We start from the raw sequence: 19,069 nt of genomic DNA, 5'->3' as shown, positions 1-19,069 counted from the left end.
AAAGGTTTGATATTACTGTAAACAACACTTTCGTTTTTTATTTTTATTTATTTATTTTCTTGAGACACTTTGTTGCCCAGGCTGGAGTGCAGTGGCACGATCCTGGCTCACCGCAACCTCTGCCTCCTGGGTTCAAGCAATTCTCGTGTCTCAGCCTCCTGAGTAGCTGGGATTACAGGTGCTCGCCACCGCACCTGGCTGATTTTTTGTATTTTCAGTAGAGACGGGGTTTCACCATGTTGCCCAGGCTGGTCTCAAACTCCCGAGCTCAGGCAGTCTGCCTCGGCCTCCCAAAGTGCTGGGATTACAGGCGTGAGCCACCGTGCCTGGCCTAAGCAACACTTTTTTATTTTTTGAGATGGAGTTTTGCTCTTGTTGCTCAGGCTGGAGTGCAATGGCATGATCTTGGCTCGCTGCAACCTCTGCCTCCCAGGTTCAAGCGATTCTCCTGCCTCAGCCTCCTGAGTAGCTGGGATTACAGGTGCCTGCCACCACACTCAGCTAATTTTTGTATTTTTAGTAGAGACGGGGTTTCACCACGTTGGTCAGGCTGGTCTCAAACTCCTGACCTTGTGATCTGCCCGCCTTGGCCTCCCAAAGTGTTGGGATTACAGGCGTGAGCCACTGCATCTGACCTCCAAAACAACACTTTTAAAGATCAGCTTCTAGCATTATCAACTAAAAAAAAACAAAACAAAAACCAGAAACGAAACAAAACAAAACAAGGAATAGAGTAAGTAGTTACACTGCAATGACCACAAATAGCAAACGGGTCCTTGTGGCTTGAGAGGAGTTTTGAGGGGCAGCATCACAAGCCGATTCCCAAAGGCGGGATCACGTAGCCGGGTGGGCTGACAGGCTTGGAGCCCTGTGTCAGGTGGTGCGAATGATGCGGATGTTCAAGATGCATGTGAAAGTGGGAATACAGTGTTTGAAGAAATAGGAGTGAAAATCACACAATTTAAGTTTTTGAGATGGGGTCTCACTCTGTAGCTCAGGTTGGAGTGCAGTGGCGCCATCTTGGCTCACTGCAACCTCTGCCTCCAGGATCAAGAGATCCTCCTGCCGCAGCCTCCTAAGTAGCTGGGACTACAGGTGCGCGCCACCACACCCGGCCAACTTTTTTTTGTATTTTTGGTAGAGACGGGGTTTCACCCTGTTGCCCAGGCTGGTCTTGAGCTCCTGAGCTCAAGCAATCCACCTGCCTTGGCCACCCAAAGTGCTGGGATTACAGGCGTGAGCCACTGCACCCGGATGAAAATCACATCATTGAAAAATGATGAAGGTATGTAGCATGTGAACTTATATACCAGCAAGTAAATTCTTCAGAAGCATCAAGTGGCATTTGACTATTTCATCTACATTGCTATATTTATTAAGTCTTTAAGTGATCAAAAACACTTCAAAACATTTGTGTAATTGGGAAACTGGAGGATCCTGTGGCATCCGAGGTTCCCTTAGCTTTGAGCATAAACAGTAGGTTTTTAAAGTGACCAGCTGGGCCAGGCACCATGGCTCACGCCTGTAATCCCAGCACTTTGGGAGGCCAAGGTGGGCGGATCACCTGAGGTCAGGAGTTCAAGACCAGCCTGGCCAACATGGTGAAACCCCATTCATCTCTACTAAAAATACAAAAAATTAGCTAGGCATGGTGGCACGTGCCTGTAATCCCAGCAACTTGGGAGGCTAAGGCAGGAGAATCACCTGAACCTGGGAGGCAGAGGTTGCAGTGAGCTGAGATTGTGCTACTGCACTCCAGCCTGGGCAACAGAGCAAGACTCCATCTCAATCAATCAATCAATCAATAGATTAAAAAAAATAAAAATAAAGTGACCAACTGGGCAAGCAGGGAAGGACTTCCGGAATTCCCAAGCCCCGGCCCTCATGGAGGCTCACTGCCCCGTCCACTCCATGCCAGTAAACAGGATGGGCCCGTTACATGTCATGTGTTAGGTTTGGCCACTGTTCAGTCAGCGAGACAGGACAGCTGTCTGAGTCGCCTGCAGAGAACGCTCGGCAGGCAGCTTTCACTCGGCAGGCAGCTTTCACACGTCCGCAGTATCCTGCTGTTTCTTAGGATACTGTTGTAGGACCAGAGTTTTCCAGCCTGAGAGACCTTGTCCTCGTTCCTCGCCTCCTGGTTTTCTTCCTCTTTCTCTGCACAGGTCAAAAGGGCTTGGGTGTCAGGGCTCTCTCTGGCTTCAGTGGCAAATCCTAAGGCCTGTCTCATCTTGCTCTTCATCACACACGAAAGGAAAATAATCTGAGATGGTGGAAGTTAAGGTAGGAATATTCCAGCAGCCTAGCGCGGCCCTTCACCCCTTCACACCATGCTGCCACCTCCCTCCCCCCTCACCTACTCTCCTCCCTCCACCACTCACCCACTCTCCTCCCTCCCCACTCACCCACTCTCCTCCCTCCCCACGCACCCACTCTCCTCCCTCCCCACTCACCTACTCTCCTCCCTCCCCACTCACCTACTCTCCTCCCTCCCCCCTCACCTACTCTCCTCCCTCCCCCCTCACCTACTCTCCTCCCTCCCCACTCACCTACTCTCCTCCCTCCCCACGCACCTACTCTCCTCCCTCCGTGGTATTATCCTGCCTGGGACCAAGAGGAGCTCATCTGAAGACAGGGCTAGGGTGGATATTCCTGTCCCCATGTCCCCACAAGGGCCCAGCATCCAATGTGACCCTGTCCCTAACAAGGACTTGGTAAATATTTGCGAAACAAAAGCATTTTGGAAAACATCTTTCTTGACAGGCCTGGCTTACAGTGACAATACATGCGGTCGGTTGGATAGCATCCCTGAAAATTCAGAATTCAGATCCACCTCTGAATTTGACCCTTTTTTTTTTTTTTTTTTTGAGACAGAGTCTTCCTCTGTCACCCAGGCTGGAGTGCGGTGGTATGATCTTGGCTCACTGCAATCCCTGCCTCCCCAGTTCAAGCGATTCTCTTGCCTCAGCGTCCCAAGTAGCTGGGATTACAGGCACCTGCCATCATGCCCGGGTAATTTTTGTATTTTTAGTAGAGGTGGGGTTTCACCATGTTGGCCAGGCTAGTCTCAAACTCCTGACATCAGGTGATCCTCCCATCTCGGCCTCCCAAAGTGCTGGGATTACACGTGTGAGCCGCTGCACCTGGCCCAGACTGTGACCTTATTCGGAAGTAGGGTCCTTGCTGATATAATTAGATAATGAAGTCACAGTGGATTGGACTGGGCCCTAACTCCAACAGCTGGGGTCCCTATAAGAAAAGGAGATACACGAAGATACACCAAGGGAAGAAGGCCATGCGAAGGCCGAGGCAGAAATGAAAACGATGCTGCCATGTGCCAAGGGACACCAGGAGCCACTAGCAGCTCCTGCAACTCCACTAGCAGCTGGAAGAGGCAAGCGAAGATCCCTCTGGTGTCTGCAGAGAGGGTGTGGCCCTGCCTTGCCTTCACACACACCCCACCAGCAACACGCCACAGCCATTATCCACAGTCAGCATCTAAAAATACAAACATGTTTAGTCTCCACTAACAATACAAAAATTAGCCAGATGTGGTGGCATGCACCTGCAGTCCCAGCTACTTGGGAGGCTGAGGCAGGAGAATTGCTTGAACTTGGAAGGTGAAGGTTGCAGCGAGCCAAGATCACGCCACTGCACTCTAGCTTGGGCAACACAGCGAGACTCCATCTCAAAAAAAGAAAAAAAAAAAAGAAACATAAAGCTACAAATAATTGCATTTGTGTTTGCCTGCCCTGACTGCTGGGAGAGTTCCAGCTAGCAAGAGAAAAGGAGGGTGGGAGCAGGGGCAGTGAGGGGAGGAGACACAGGCCTCCTCTGGCTGCAAGCAGGGCACTCCCCAGGCCTGGGGTGGATACAGCGAGGTCCAGCGCTGCGCGGCCGAGGGAGGTCAGGAACCAGGGTGTGGCCCGCAGCAGGTACTCAGGCTGCCGGTCGTGGGCCACAATGGCTGAGGCATAGAGGAGGCCAGCCAGGGCCGACAGGAGCCGAGTCCACAGGTGGATGGAAGGAAATGTCTTCCCCCGGCACTGGGCAGAGACAGGGAGGGGCTGGGTAGGGAGGAGCAGCAGATCACAAGACCCAGGGCCCTCAGTGGCACAGCAGGTTGCCAGGCAAGCCCTCTGCCTGCAGCCAGTCGCCCAGGGCAATGCTTCTGTTAGACTTCCAGCTTTTGCTCGAGTTGCTTCTTCGGCCTATCAGACTCCTACTCATCCCTCAAAACCTGGCTTAAACTTAACTCTGAGAAACCTCCCCTTACCAGTTCAGCCCTAAGGGGAGCGAGCAACTCCCTTTTCTGGGCCCTAACACGTCCCTCCAGCAGAGTACCTTTGACTGATCATGACTCAGCTCTTTACACAGTCGGAGGGCTCCTGAGGGCTGGGTGGGGGTCCTCGCCATCCCAGGGCCCCAGCACCTGACCCTGGGCAGCGGCTCCCCAATGTCCGCTGGGAGAACGTGAGGGAGACTGGGATGGTTTGGACATTTGTCCCCCCAGATCTCACGCTGAGTCGTAATCCCCAGTGCTGGAGGTGGGGCCTGGTGGGAGGAGGTTGGATCATGAGGTGGATTTCTCATAAATGGTTTGGCACCATCCCCTGGGTGCTGGCCTCGCGAGAGTGACTGAGTTCTCCTGAGATCTGGCTGTTTAAAAACGTGTGTGTGGCCCCTTCCCTTCCACCCTCTTTGCTCTCTCTGCCAGCTCACACTTTGCCTTCAGCCATGAGTAAAAGCTCCCTGAGGCCTCCCCAGAAGCCCGGCAGATGCTGGCGTCATGCTTGGGTGCCTGCAAAACCGTGAGCCAATTACATCTTTACAAATGACCCAGCCCGAGGCAACGCAAGAACAGCCTAACACAGGGACCGAATCAGAAGAGCTGAGACCTGGCCCTTCTCTCCCTGGGATCACTGACTCTGACCCAGGTCACATGGGGAAGATCCAAAAAATGAGAGATGATATTCTGGAAATTTTAAAGCCAAGAGGACATTTCTGAAGAATACGTAATAAAAATATTGGTTCAACAAAAGGAAATATGCACTATTTATATTTATATGTAAGTAGCCTTTATATGCAGGAAGTCACTCTATGTATATGAATATGTATATATACAAACACCATATATTTCTGATTATATACCTATAAATATATGAATTAAAATTAAATAGTTTATATATTAAACTCATTAGAGTTTTTTAATTTTAATTATTTAATTTTAATTCATATATTTAAAATTATAATTCATTAGATAAGCTCATATATAAATTATAATTTTTTTTTTTTTTTTTTTTGAGACGGAGTCTTGCTCTGTCGCCCAGGCTGGAGTGCCGTGGCCGGATCTCGGCTCACTGCAAGCTCCGCCTCCCAGGTTCACGCCATTCTCCTGCCTCAGCCTCCCGAGTAGCTGGGACTACAGGCGCCCGCCACTTCGCCCGGCTAGTTTTTTGTATTTTTTAGTGGAGACGGGGTTTCACCGTGTTAGCCAGGATGGTCTCGATCTCCTGACCTCGTGATCCACCCGTCTCGGCCTCCCAAAGTGCTGGGATTACAGGCTTGAGCCACCGCGCCCGGCCTATAAATTATAATTTTTACATAATTTAGTTTTATGTAAGTTAGACTATATATAGTTAAGTTTATATATAATTTAGTTTATATATATAAAATTCAGTTTATATATAATACATATAAAATTTAGTTTGTATGTAATACATATATAATACATGACTCATTACCTATGTTCATTTGATGACCATACTTACAGATATATAGACCTTGGCTAGGGAATGAGAAAAATTCCGGAGAAAAAGCATGTTGTGGCCAACTTCGCCCCACTTTAAATTTAACTCTCAAAAATAATCTGCGTCCCCTCTGGTTTGTCCCCAGGCCTCCCTGTGTCTGGCCTGCCCCCAGAAGACTGCGTAGCGGAGAGGGCACAGTGCCGCGCTTCGCTGGGGAGCAGCGGCTGGGAGGGTGAGCCCTGGCCCACTGCGCCCAGAGGCTGAGGGTGGAGACGACGCCCTTTCCCTTCGGCCCTTCCTACCTCACACAGGAAGCAGCACTGCTATGGCTAGAGGTGCCTGGACCCCCCGCCCCGACCCAAGCACCCACCACCACGTTAGAGAGGACACTGACGGCCAGAGGGGAGGTGGCGGGCAGAGCGGGGCTGGGCCTTGCTCTCGCTGCTGCTCAGGATGAACTGCGCTGGGGAGCCCTCTGCCCTCGTTCCCGTGCTAAGCCAGTGACAGTGACCACTGTCCTCCAAAGCAGTCTCTTCCCAGGGTCAGTCCTGGGGCCGACCCTGAGAAAAATGGAGAGCTCTATTTACCTGCAGTGCCAGACATACAGTAGGTGCTTAACCACTGCTTGAAGAACGGAACTGGATTGTGACTGGACGAGACGTGGCAGTCCCTCTCCAGCCTAGGCAGGCCTTGCCTACAGACAGCACAGAGGCCGGCGGCATGCCCCAGCCTGGGCTGCCTGGCACATCCATGTAAGGGCTAGAGGCAGGACAGGCCTCGGATGGTCTCTGCAGCTGCCAGGACTCCTGGTGTCAGCACAAGGCTTCGCTCATCAGTGGGCATTTCGTGCCCCTTGGCCCACTCAAGGACTCCCTCCTGGAGCAATGGGAACGCTGCCACCAAAGCGACCCAGCCATCTTCTCCTCAGCAACCTCACCACGGCCAAATTAGGAGCAGCTTCTGGGAGAGCCAGGGTCTGAAGCCATGCTGCCTGGCTTCCCAGAACACCCCAAACCCTGCTGGGTTTCTCCCTACGAAGGGTACCCTAGCTCTGGGCTCTTCTTCCTGGAACCAGAGTCACAGAGAGGCGGCAGCAGCTCCGTACCTAGAAATACAGCGTGTTTCCTTTCCCGAGTCCCTAGTGCAACTTCACTCTATTGTCCTGCCCAGGGGCCCTCAGGCTTCAATACCTTGTAGTGATGGGGAGCTGACTACCTCCTAAGGCAGGGGTAATGCTGGCGGCTCTCCAGGTGCCAGGCACTGTGCAGTGTCTTACCCTGAAGTTCTTCCTTTTACTCAACAGGAAGGGGCCAGGCGCGGTGGCTCCCGCCTGTAATCCCAGCACTTGGGAGGCCGAGGCAGGTGGACCACCTGAGGTCAGGAGTTCGAGACCAGCCTGGCCAACATGGAGAAACCCAATCTCTACTAAAAATACAAAAATTAGCTGGGCATGGTGGTGCACGCCTGTAGTCCCAGCTATGCGGGCGGCACCTTGATCTCAGACTTCTGACCTCTGGCACTGAGACAATACATTTCTGTTTTTGAAAGTTAGTGGCACTTTGTTATAACAGCCCTAGGGAGCTACTACCGGCGGTCAGGGCACAGTGCCAGCTTCTTCAAAGGCCTTCATGCAACCTGGTCTCTCAGCTCTGGCACCACCCCGGAGAGCCACCCCGGTGGGCTGTTGAGCTGAGCCCAGTGCTCGCCACTCTCCCCTCCGTTAATGTAAAGACAGGACACCTGCTGATGAGGCCCAGGCCCGCGAGGCTTCTGGCAGTCACAGCACAGAATGCAGCTTCACTGACTTCACCACCCACCACGAACTACCCTCCGGCCCTGAATGCTGTCCCCCGGAGCTGCTATTCAACCAAGACGCTCCTGGGCACATAATTTTTTTTTTTTTTTGAGATGGAGTATTGCTCAGTCACCTAGGCTGGAGTGCAATGGCGCGATCTCGGCTCACTGCAACCTCCGCCCCCTGGGTTCAAGTGATTCTCCCTGCCTCAGCCTCCAGAGTAGCTGGGATTACACGCACCCGCCACCACGCCTGGCTAATTTTTGTACTTTTAATAGACACGGGGTTTCACCATGCTGGTCAGGCTGGTCTTGAATTCCTGACCTCAGGTGATCCACCCGCCTCGGCCCCTCAAAGTGCTGGGATTACAGGCATGAGCCACCGCGCCCAGCTGATTCTTTTTAGACTAAATGGGCCTATGACATGTCATGGTGCTGGGTTTACCCACTGTTCCGTCAGTGAGACAGGAACAGTTGTCTCAGAGTCGTCTGCACAGAAGATCTGGCAGAGCAGCCGTCACACGTCCACAGTGTCTCGCCGTTTCTCAGGCGCTTTCACGCATGGGGGCTTTTCCTGTGCGGTCTCCTCTGCTGATGGCCTTTCCCTAGCCTGTGTCCTCAAATTCACGTTCCCTCCTGAGGCAACGTGACGTCTCCCCCCACCCCACAGTCTGGCAGTGTAAACAGTCTTCACCCTTGCTCATTTGAAGGGCGTAGGAGCCTTCTCTCTCTCTCTCTGACACCCCAAACATTTGTTTCTATCTTTCTTGGAGCGTTAGGAGATGCTGCTTCACATCCCTGTGTCTTCCATGAGACTGTGAGGTCCCGGAGGGCAAGCGCTCGCCCCTGCTCACACCTTATCCCCCACAAGACTGGCTGACACAGGGCCTCCCTCAATGTGGATGCCTGGAGAATGCCTGCCAATAAGACACTCTTTTTTTTTGAGATGGAGTTTTGCTCTTGTTGCCCAGGCTGGAGTGCAATGGCATGATCTCGGCTCACTGCAACCTCTGCCTCCTGGGTTCAAGCGATTCTCCTGCCTCAGCCTCCAGAGTAGCTGGGATTACAAGCACACACCACCATGCCTGGCTAATTTTTGTATTTTAGTAGAGACAGGGTTTCACCGTGTTGGCCAGGCTGGTCTCAAACTCCTGACCTCAAGTGATCTGCCCACCTCGGCCTCCCAAAGTGCTGGGATTACAGGCGTGAGCCACTGCGCCTGGCCTAAGACACTCTTGATCTACACAGAACCTCATACCTGACTGCCTGGAGTCTCTCCAATCTCATTCTCTCATGGGTTTAGCCAGCCTCAGGGGCTTTTTCCTCACAGCCTGCTTTTCATGTGCTATAGGAAATGGGAAAGAACCCACGGGTTTTCCCCGAGAGGCTCCCGCCGTCCTCAGGACGCCCTGGGCTGGCTGCCCCTCTCCACACACATCCCCTCCTTGCTGCCATACACACCAACGCTCTTCAGAAAAAGCTGAGTCCACGTGCAAGCACACACAGTGACACCACACTCCCGTCCCATGACCCTCTCAGGATGCTCCCAGATGCCCCAAGGCCTGCCATGTGACCCACAGTCCCAGCCCCACCCCAGCCTCACAATTCTGGAGAGAGGGGGGATCCGAGAAGCCCAGGAGCCAAAGGCGGCAATGCTACCCAGCAGGTAGCCGAGGATCTCAGTATTTTCCTGCAAGAACAGGTGATCCACCATTAGCACTCTGCAGACTGTCCATGTGCCCCAAGAAACAGACAAAGCTCAGGATTCCTTTTCTGCTTTCAGAGGTTTCTTCCAACAAAGGAAGGCTTAACCCCACTCCCCCAGCCCCCGCGTCATCCCACCCCAGGCATTTGGCAGGACATGCAGTACCCCGAGTCCTCCCCAGGGTGGCCCAGCCTCACCTGCAGCAGGCTCGCCAGCAGCCTCCGCTGTGGCCCCCGGATGGTGGCTGAAGCCTTTGGGGCAGCAACCCAGAGAGCCCAGCACGGGCCCAGGCTCAGCGGCAGGGCCAGGGCAAACACACTGGCCCTGAGTTGCCGCCTCCTCTTCCTCTCTCGGGCTTCCCGATCTGCAGTAGACAACAAAATCCCACAGGGCTCCTGGAACCTAGACCTTGTCAGATAGCTGCCTGGGAAGAACTGGTGTCAGCTCCCCACACAACGCCAAAACGGGTTCCCAAGTTATTCTGCAGGCCGGCTCCTCCCCACCCTTCAGGGCCCTGTAGTTGTGCCACCTCTTCAAGCAGCCTTTCCTCTCCACCACCGATTGCACACCCCACCCCCATAACGTGCTGTTCTCCTTCCTTGGGCAGAGATGACATTATCTTCTCTCATATGCATCTGCATGTAGACAGCAGTGCCTCTTCTGGACTAGAGCTCCTAAGGATAAGGCACCATCCCCTGGTGGTTCCTCCAACCTCCGCAGAGCAGAACTGGTGCGAGCATGGTAAAAGCATCGACCAGTGAATCAGTGGTGGCACCAGCGGGAACTGTGCGCAGGACAAACAGCAATGAGCAGTGTCTTTGTCCTTGAAATATAAGATAGGCACTCCTCTGAGCAATTCTCTTTATTTTTTCTTTTAGAGATGAGGTCTCACTAGGTTGCCCAGGCTGGACTTGAACTCCTGGGCTCAAGCGATCTCCACGTCGGCCTCATGAGTGGCTGGGATTTCAGGTGTAAGCCACTGCCCAGCTCTCTACTGAGAAACTCTAAAAAGAGCGTTTCTCTTCTGGGCAGCAGTGAGCCGCTGAGGGCGTGCTACACTACACACTGACGCAGCATCCCCTTGGGTTTACTGATTTATTTTCGAGACAGGGTCTCGCTCTGTCACCCAGGCTGGAGTGCAGTGGTGCAATCACCGCGCACTGCAGCCTCCACCTCCTGGACTCAAGTGATCCTCCCACCTCAGCTTCCCAAGGAGCTGGGACCACAGGCATGTACCATCACGCCCAGCTGCTTTTTAAAATGTTTCTAGAGATAGGGTCTTGCTATGTCGCCCAGGCTCGCCTCAAACTTTTGGCCTCAAGCAATCTTCCCGACTCAGCCTCCCAAAGTGCTGGGATTACAGGTGTGAGCCACGGCACCACGTGGTTCATCCCCTTTTTTTTTTGAGACGGTGTTTTGCTCTTGTCGCCCACATTGGAGTGCAGTGGTGCAGTCTGCAACCTCCAGTTCCCGGGTTTACACGATTCTCCTGCCTCAGCCTCCCAAGTAGCTGGGATCACAGGTGCATGCCACCACGTCCAGCTAAGTTTTGTATTTTTTTAGTAGGGACAGGGTTTCACCATGTTGGCCAGACTGGTCTTGAACTCCTGACCTCAAAATGATCTGCCTGTCTTGGCTTCCCAAAGCACTGGGATTACAGGGGTGAGCCACCACACCCGGTCCCTCATCCCCTTTTTGAACAAGGGCCCAAGCACATGGCTGACCCTTCTCAAGAAGCCCCAGCCACAGATACCTGGGGCCACTCACCCTGGCCCAGCCATTTCCAACCCCTGCTGTGCCTGCTGTGCCCCGTGCCCATTCCTGCCACCCACTTCCAGTAGCTGTGAAGCTTCGCCTGACCACCCCAAACCTGCACGCTAAGCTATCACTATTCATGCCCAAGCGCTGCTCCACGCCTCCTCCTAGCCTTTGCCCATGCTGCTGTGTGCCTGGAGTGCCCTGCCTGTGGCCCCAGCTCTAGTGCCCCGTGCTTCCTTGACACTGGCAGCCCTTCTCTCCCTCTGGCTGCCCACAGTGTGCACACACCAGCTGGCAGCCCTAACGCAGAGCGACAGAAGCAAAACTCCACCTCAAAAAGAAAAAAAAAAAAAGAGGGATGAACCACGTGGTGCCGTGGCTCATGCCTGTAATCCCAGCACTTTGGGAGGCTGAGTTGGGAAGATTGCTTGAGGCCAAAAGTTTGAGGCCAGTCTGGGCGACATAGCAAGACCCTATCTCTACAAACATTTAAAAAAGTAGCTGGCAGCCTCAAAGAAGGATCCTCTCCTTCTTTTTTGGGGGGGGGTGTTATTTTTGTTTTTTTTGAGACGGAGTCTTGCTCTGTCACCCCGGTTGGAGTGCAGTGGTGCGATCTCGGCTCACTGCAACCTCTGCCTCCCGGGTTGAAGCGATTCTCCTGCCTCAGGTTCCTGAGTAGCTGGGACTACAGGCGCCCGCCACCACGCCCGGCTAATTTTTCTATTTTTAGTAGAGACAGGGGTTTCACCATGTTGGCCAGGATGGTCTCGATCTCCTGACCTCGTGATCTGCCCACCTCAGCCTCCCACAGTGCTGGGATTACAGGCGTGAGCCACCGCGCCTGGCCCTTCTCCTTTGTTTGTGCCTGGCTGGGACCCACTCAGGGAGTGATAAGGGGTAGGCATTCAGCATGCTGATGCATGAATGGGTGAATAGAGACAGGAAAAGACAGCCACACACTCACCTGAATTAGACTTGAATTTGGATCCACAGACTGGGAAGAGAATGAACATAAAGTTCACTAAGTCAACAGCTGCTAGGTAGGCACCAGTGAAAACCTGGGAGCAAACGGGAACAGAGTCTTGGCATTCAAGCATCTTTTCTCAGCCCCTACAGCGTCTGTCATCCGGGACCCTGTATCACGTGGGTTACACTGATGTGGTGCCTCCACGTGTATTCCTCCAGGGACACCTCCCGCCAACCCCGGAAAAGTCCATTATCACCTCCACTTGGCTGATGAGGAGATGAGGTGTTTATATGACCGAACCCAAGGTAGGCAGATGCCCACCAGTAGGGTTGGGATAAGAGCCCAGCCCCCCAGCTCTATTCCACACACGTCCCACTGCATGAGGCAGTCTCTGCTGTGTACCTTTGGCCCACTGAGCTTCTCTGGCCCTCAGTTTCCTCATCTGCAAAACAAGCATACTAACGGTGCCTCCGTCAAAGACTGTCAGGAGGGTTACTTGAGACAGTACATGGGCAGTGTTTAGACCAGTGTCTGGGGAAAGCAAACCACCTCTAAAGGCACCAGCTACTCTGACAGTAGAGTCGGCAGTGAAGAACTTGCATTGTGGAGTTTGAATCTCGGAATCTTGGCACTGCTACTTACTAGATGGGTGACCCTTAACCTCTCTAGGCTTCAGTCTCCACGTCTGTAGAACAGAAATAATGAGGACACTCACGTCATAGGATGCTGGTATTCCAGGAGTCAATACCAAAAGGTCTGTAGTGCCAAGTATGTAGTTAAGTTTTTAATAAATATTATTATTGGACTTGAGCTGGGACCTATCGTGTTCTTTTTTTTTTGAGATGAAGTCTTGCTGTTGTCCAGGCTGGAGTGCAGTGGCATGATCTCAGCTTACTGCAACCTCTGCCTCTGGGGTTCAAACGATTCTCCTGCCTCAGCCTCCTGAGTAGATGGGATTACAGGCATGCGCCACCATGCCCAGCTAGGTTTCTCCATGTTGGTCAGGCTGGTCTCCTGACCTCAGGCGATCTGCCCGCCTCACCCTCCCAAAGCGCTGGGAGTGCAGGTGTGAGCCACGGCGCGCGGCTGGCCCTATTGTATTCTATTAGCTAATGAGAATGGGCATCCAAAATGAAAGGTGATTTGCTTTTGAGACAACACTGCTCGAAGCAGGGTCTAGAACGCTCCAAATCTGTGCTCTGCCTACTGAGCTGCCTTCCTTCATTTCTACCTGGACGGGCATAAGGCCAAGACCAATCCCATGAGGTGCCTCCACAGGGGGCACAACAGGTTTTCTGGGGGATATGTGTTTTGGGATAGGAGCCTTCCACACAGGCTTGTTTGAGGGCCTGGGCTTTTAGGAAACTTGAAACTACTTCTCACTTGCCCCAAAGCCTACACCACTACCTGGATTAAAGCTGTAAATTACTATTTATTGAGCACCTACTAGGTGCCAGGTGCTGTTTTAAGTGATGGGGATACAGCAGTGAACAAATCCTCGCCCTTGTAGAGCTGACATTCTTTTTTTTTTTTTTTTTTGAGACGGAGTCTCACTCTGTCGCCCAGGCTGGAGTGCTGTGGCCGGATCTCAGCTCACTGCAAGCTCCGCCTCCCGGGTTCCCGCCATTCTCCTGCCTCAGCCTCCCAGGTAGCTGGGACTACAGGCGCCCGCCACCTCGCCCAGCTAGTTTTTTGTATTTTTTAGTAGAGACGGGGTTTCACCGTGTTAGCCAGGATGGTCTCGATCTCCTGACCTCGTGATCCGCCCGTCTCGGCCTCCCAAAGTGCTGGGATTACAGGCTTGAGCCACCGCACCCGGCCCGTAGAGCTGACATTCTAATGGGAGTTCACATACAAGAAGTAATAAACAGGTCAGGCGCGGTGGCTCAGGCCTGTAATCCTAGCACGCTGGGAGGCCAAGGCAGGCAGATTGTCCTGAGCCCAGGAGTTCGAGACCAACCTGGGCAACATGGTGAAACCCCGTCTCTATTAAAAATACAAAAAATTAGCTGGGTGTGGTGGCGCATGCCTGTAATCCCAGTTACTCGGGAGGCTGAGGCAGGAGAATTGCTTGAACCCAGGAGATGGAGGCTGCAGTGAGCCAAGACCACACCATTGCATTCCAGCCTGGGTGACAGAGCAAGATTCTGTCTCAAGAAAAAAATAAAGGAATACACATAGGTAAAGTATATAGTGTATTAGGGATTAAGCTATAGAAGAAAAACAGATTAGAATAAGGGAATCCAGAACACTGGTACGAGAGGTGGGTCACCATTATAAGCAGGGGAGGTCTTATTGAGAAGGTGACTTTTTTTTTGCTTGTTTTTTGAGACAGAGTCTCGCTCTGTCGCCCAGGCCATAGTGCAGTGGGGTGATCTCGGCTCACTGCAACCTCTGCCTCCCAGGTTCAAGTGATTCTCCCTGCCTCAGCCTCCCAAGTAGCTGGGATTATAGGCGTGCACCACATCTGGCTAATTTTTGTATTTTTAATAGAGATAGGGTTTCACCATGTTGGCCAGGCTGGTCTCAAACTCCTGACCTCAGGTGATTCACCCGCCTCAGCCTCCCAAAGTGCTGGGATTACAGTGTGAGCCACCGCTCCCGGCTATGAGAAGTGACTTTTGAGCAAAGACTTGAAGGACTAAGCAGGGAGCCAAGTGGATATCGGGAACAAGAGCCTCTGAGGGGGGCAGAAAGAACAGCAAGGCACAGGCTCTGAGGTGACACTGTGCTATGCATGTTGAAGCAACAAGACAGAAGCCACGACGCTGCAGCAGAGAGAAAGGCCAGGCCTCTCTTAGTGCTGGCCCAAGCCACTGTCAGCTGTCGGCTCCACATACCTGGATTGTGAGCTGTCTGGCGAGAACAGCCCCGACGGTGTCACACAGACTGGTCAGGAGGCAGCACGCAACACACAGCGCCGACTGGTCCTGTCTGGATTTCTTTGCACATCTCAGATAGAGAAGCCTGGGGTGACAGGGGTGTGGACAGACCAAGGAACCGTGAGTTTGGACCCAAACTCGTGCATCTGAAAAGGGAACTGTGACCCTGCACCCTCAGGGGATGCTTTCTCCCCAGGGTATTTGGCAGGTGTTTTTGAACTCAGTTTACAGATGGGAAACAATCAAGACTCCAGAACCACCTGTCCAGACACCCATGGCAGGAGCTAGACCTCATGAGATGTGAAGACACCACCTCTTTGAATGAAAAGGAATTACTTTCCGACTCCAAATCAGGACGGCTCCGTTTGATGACCCCCCACTTAGCGCTGAAAAAGTAGCCATTGTGTTTTATTTTTTGAAAAGGAAACAGGAGGGTTATAAAAGTAACTCAGGCTGGGTGCGGTGGCTCACACCTGCACTCTGGGAGGCCGAGGCAGGAGGATCATCTGAGGTCAGGAGTTCTAGACCATCCTGGCCAACATGGTGAAACCCTGTCTCTGCTAAAAATACAAAAATTAGCCGGGTGTGGTGGTGAGAGCCTATAACCCCAGCTACTCGGGAAGCTGAGGCAGGAGAATTGCTTGAACCCAGAAGGTGGAGGTTGTAGTGAGCCGAGATTGTGCCATTGTACTCCCGCCTGGGCGACAAAGCGAGACTCCATCTCAAAAAAAAAAAAAAAAAAAAAAAGTAACCCAACCACTGCAGACAACTGCCGAGCAGAGTTAATTGCCTAATTAAAAAGACAACTTGTTTCTCTGAAATAAATTAAAGTGAAATTCTTCTAAACCATCTGTGAGGTGGGGCAGCCTGGCTTCTGCTGGCCTATGTCCACGTTCTTTACACAGAGTCCTTTTGGCACTTTGGGCTGTCCCTCCCTTAGTGCCCCACTGTCGCTTCTCCCCTTACAGCCCCTCCCCAGTCCATATCGACGGAGAAGATGCACGGAAGGGCAGGAAGGGGCTGGCCGTTTCTATCAGCGTCACTGGTAGGGCCTCTGAAACATGTCGTACATGCCTCCTTGCTACACTTTGCTGGAGACACTGAGGCAGGGCAGCAGCTCCGGCTTCACTGCCGTTCACCGGAGGATGGCACTTATTCCACATCCTTAGAACTGTTTGGCGGATTCTGAGCGCCTGTCCTTGGGAATGGTGGATGAGGACAGAAGCCTGGCTTTCTAGACATTTCCTGACCTGCTGGCCCAAGCCTGAAGCTCACAGTGGCAACATCAACTTTAATCTGGGCCCTGGGATCCTAAAACCAATTCATGACCAAGGAGTGAAGATTCTTAAGTTGGAGACTCCCAGAGGCGGACCCAAATTAGAAATAATTTATATCAACCCTCCCATTTGGGAGGACAAAACAGAGGCGTCTGGTGAGAAGGTGAGTTAATGGTGGTTTTCTGACTTCCCACGCAGGGCCTTTGCTCCGCACCCTGTTCTCAGCCACTTCCCCAGCTCCTGGGGCTAGGGTACCAGCTGACCTTAACCCAGCCCACACACCGCTCCGAACACACATTCTCCAAAGAGAAAGGGGAGCGGGGAGATTCAGGGATGGCAAGGCCCTGAAAACAAATGGGTATGTCCAGATCCAGGCAGTGTGAGAAGCAGAGGCTCGCTCTTAACCCCCGCAAGGTTGGCAAAGTGCCTAACAGTGCTGGTCTGAGGACGGCTGTGAGGAACAAATGGCTAATGCGTGTCCAGTGCCTTGTTAGTTTCCAGCCTCTGATCTGGACAGTTTAATCCCTTTTACCAGCCTGCCCCTTTTCACTGGGATCTGGGGTTTTGGTTCTTTCTTTTCGCTCAGACAAGTTATTTAACCTCTCAGAACCTCAGGGCTCACTACTGAAAGTGGGGGTAACAGTACCTACCTCCTGGTGCTGATATTCTGAGGCAGGCATTGAAAGAGTTAATGAATGCAACACTGGGCCCACAGTAAATATACTAGGCGTCTTTTTATTTGTATTCCAGTCACTGGGTAGTGGGGCTGCAGAGTCTCTGCAATACGACCAAATGCCTTAGGAGAATATCCACTGAGCGCCTACGGGGAGACAGTTCTAACTTCTCCCAGGGGTGCTGGTCTCCCAGGGGTGCTGGTCCTTTCTCCCCTGCCAGGGAATGCTTGAGCGGCACCATCCTGGGCACTGCTAGTGGATTTCCATGCCTAGGACAGAGCGGCTGAGGACCTGGAGATTCACTCTTAGAACTTAGGCTACGGTGGGCATCTGGACAAGCCAGTCCGGGTGCTGGACAGACCAGGGCAAAGACAGGCCAGCTGGATCATCATTACGCCCGTTCCCGCCTAGAAGGACTTTGGGTAAACTGAGGCCAGAAACATCAAGGGACTTGCCAAGGTCCCTTAAGAGTTGGTGATCTAGCTGGAGCAATACAAATGATGTTTAATGAGCATTTACTAAGTGCTTTAACGGTACCGATTCATTGAATCCTCCCCCATCCTATGAGGTATTATCCATCACCAGTCATAGGAGGCCCAGAGAGGTTCTGGAGCTTGCCCAGGTCACACCGTGAGTCAATGGGGGAAGGGGTGACAACAGCATTCATGCTCGCGGTGTCCTGGGGCCCCATCCGCTGCACCACCCAGCCTCCTCCCTTTGGCTTTCAGCCCAGCTTCCCTGTGCGTGGGATCTGGAAAGAAGTATCCCACTTCAGTCTACACAGCAATGTTCCATTGGATCCTATCACTCAGCCATCTCCTTCATCCCCCTTTTCCACCCCCTCGTCTAGGTTTCCGAGAGGGAGTAGCAGGGGCGTGGTGCCCGTTTCCCCTCCCGACAGCCCCCAGACCCCCGGCCCCATTACAGCACGTGGGCGGCGATCCAGCAGGAGGAGGCGCAGATCCACAGGCCGAAGGAGATGCAGACGCGGTGGCGGGCGAAGCAGCGGTCCAGGTAGTCCCAGTCCCAGAGCGCGGGCGCGGGGCTGGGCGCCTCCCCCATGGCGCGGCTGGGCGCTCTCCGCGGGGCCGGTGACCTGGGCGCAGCCTCCCTCGCCGCGGGCAGCCCCGAGCGCCGCCTTCTCTGGGTTCCTTTCCGCCGCGGCGGCTCCGGCTGAGCGCACCGACCGCCGGCAGAGAAAAGCGCGCTCCCGGGCGCGGGCGGCGGCGGCGAAGGCGCCGGAGAAAAGTTTCCGGGACCGCGCGCTCCCCACCCCTTGCGCTATTGTCGGGGGTCGGCGGGGCGGAGGCCGCCCCCCAGCGGCGGGAGCTGGGAGCTTCCCGGGCACAAAGACGGCGGCCCCCGCCCCCCGGCCCGCGGCGGCGCCCGCTCCCCGCCGACCTCTTCGCGGTCACCCACCTCCAACATCCTGGCCGGAGCAGGGCGGGCGGCTGGGCTCGTGGAGGGCCGAGTCCCTGCCGGTCGCTGTAAGGCACGGCGTCCCTTCCTGCATATTACGCACATTTCCTGAGCCATCAGCAATTAGTTGCGCTGCTGAAGCCCATGGGTGCTGGGATCCCAAGGTGAAGGGGGCCTGGTCCTGATCCCGGACAGGGCGCAGTAAAAAGGGGGGGCGGGGTGCAAGGCCAGGAAGGAGGAAACAAACGTGCTGGAGAACAAATACCCCCACATCTGCGTCTCACTCTCCTTTCTGAAGCTGTCAGTGGCACCCTCCGCCCCCAGGCAGTCGCCCAAGCCCGGCTTCTGGTGTCATCCTAACCCACAGCCCTGGCAGCCAAGGAGCTTGTTTTCTCTGGAACCGGCCGCCGCCTGTCCAGCCACACGCCTCACAGTTCAAGCACACAGGGCTGTTTTTCTTGAGAGCAAACTATCATTGTAATTTTTAAATCTCCTCATTGATCTTAGTAACTTTGTTTAAAGCAAGACATGACTTGAAAAAAATATTTCTACAGAAGGTGCAGATTTGAGAAAAAATCATTTTTTAAATTAAAAAAAAAAACTACAAAACTGCAGCTTTATTGAGATATTATTTATATGCCATAAACATAATCTTTTTTTTTTTTTTTTTTGAGACAGAGTCTCACTGTGTTGCCCAGGCTGGAGTGCAATGGCCGGTCTTGGCTCATTGCAACCTTCACCTCCCAGGTTCAAGCAATTCTCCTGCCTCAACCTCCCAAGTAGCTGGGACTACAGGCACGTGCCACCACACCTGACTACTTTTTGTGTTTTTAGTAGAGATGG

At 53.2% G+C, this 19,069-nt stretch overlaps 1 protein-coding gene across 26 annotated transcripts in view; it reads right to left on the bottom strand.

Annotated features, from left to right (window-relative positions):
- TMEM44 (transmembrane protein 44) overlaps positions 1–18,535 on the bottom strand; it is a 43,551-nt gene extending 25,016 nt beyond the window's left edge. For 6 of the 26 annotated variants that reach the window (XR_012430561.1, XR_012430562.1, XR_012430563.1 and 3 more), the window contains exons 1-7: positions 17,733–18,011; positions 14,815–14,941; positions 11,972–12,065; positions 9,447–9,613; positions 9,148–9,234; positions 3,876–4,046; positions 2,117–2,263 (exon numbers count right to left, since the gene is read on the bottom strand). Coding sequence is in view for 22 of the 26 variants with exons in the window: in XM_015444902.4 (XP_015300388.3) it covers positions 2,117–2,263; positions 3,876–4,046; positions 9,148–9,234; positions 9,447–9,613; positions 11,972–12,065; positions 14,815–14,941; positions 17,733–17,869 (930 nt within the window). In the remaining 4 variants the exon portion in view is untranslated. Of the gene's footprint in view, positions 1–1,824; positions 2,264–3,278; positions 3,499–3,875; positions 4,047–9,147; positions 9,235–9,446; positions 9,614–11,971; positions 12,066–14,814; positions 14,942–17,732; positions 18,012–18,226 lie in introns of those variants that run through there. The other 20 variants (XR_012430564.1, XM_074030753.1, XM_074030750.1 and 17 more) reach the window with 9 other exon arrangements.
- Positions 18,536–19,069: the final 534 nt, after the last annotated feature.

This window comes from Macaca fascicularis, chromosome 2 (genome assembly GCF_037993035.2).
Source record: "Macaca fascicularis isolate 582-1 chromosome 2, T2T-MFA8v1.1".
NCBI lineage: Eukaryota > Metazoa > Chordata > Mammalia > Primates > Cercopithecidae > Macaca > Macaca fascicularis.
Note: the sequence above shows the minus strand (reverse complement) of the source record. Positions and strands in the feature narration are given on the sequence as shown.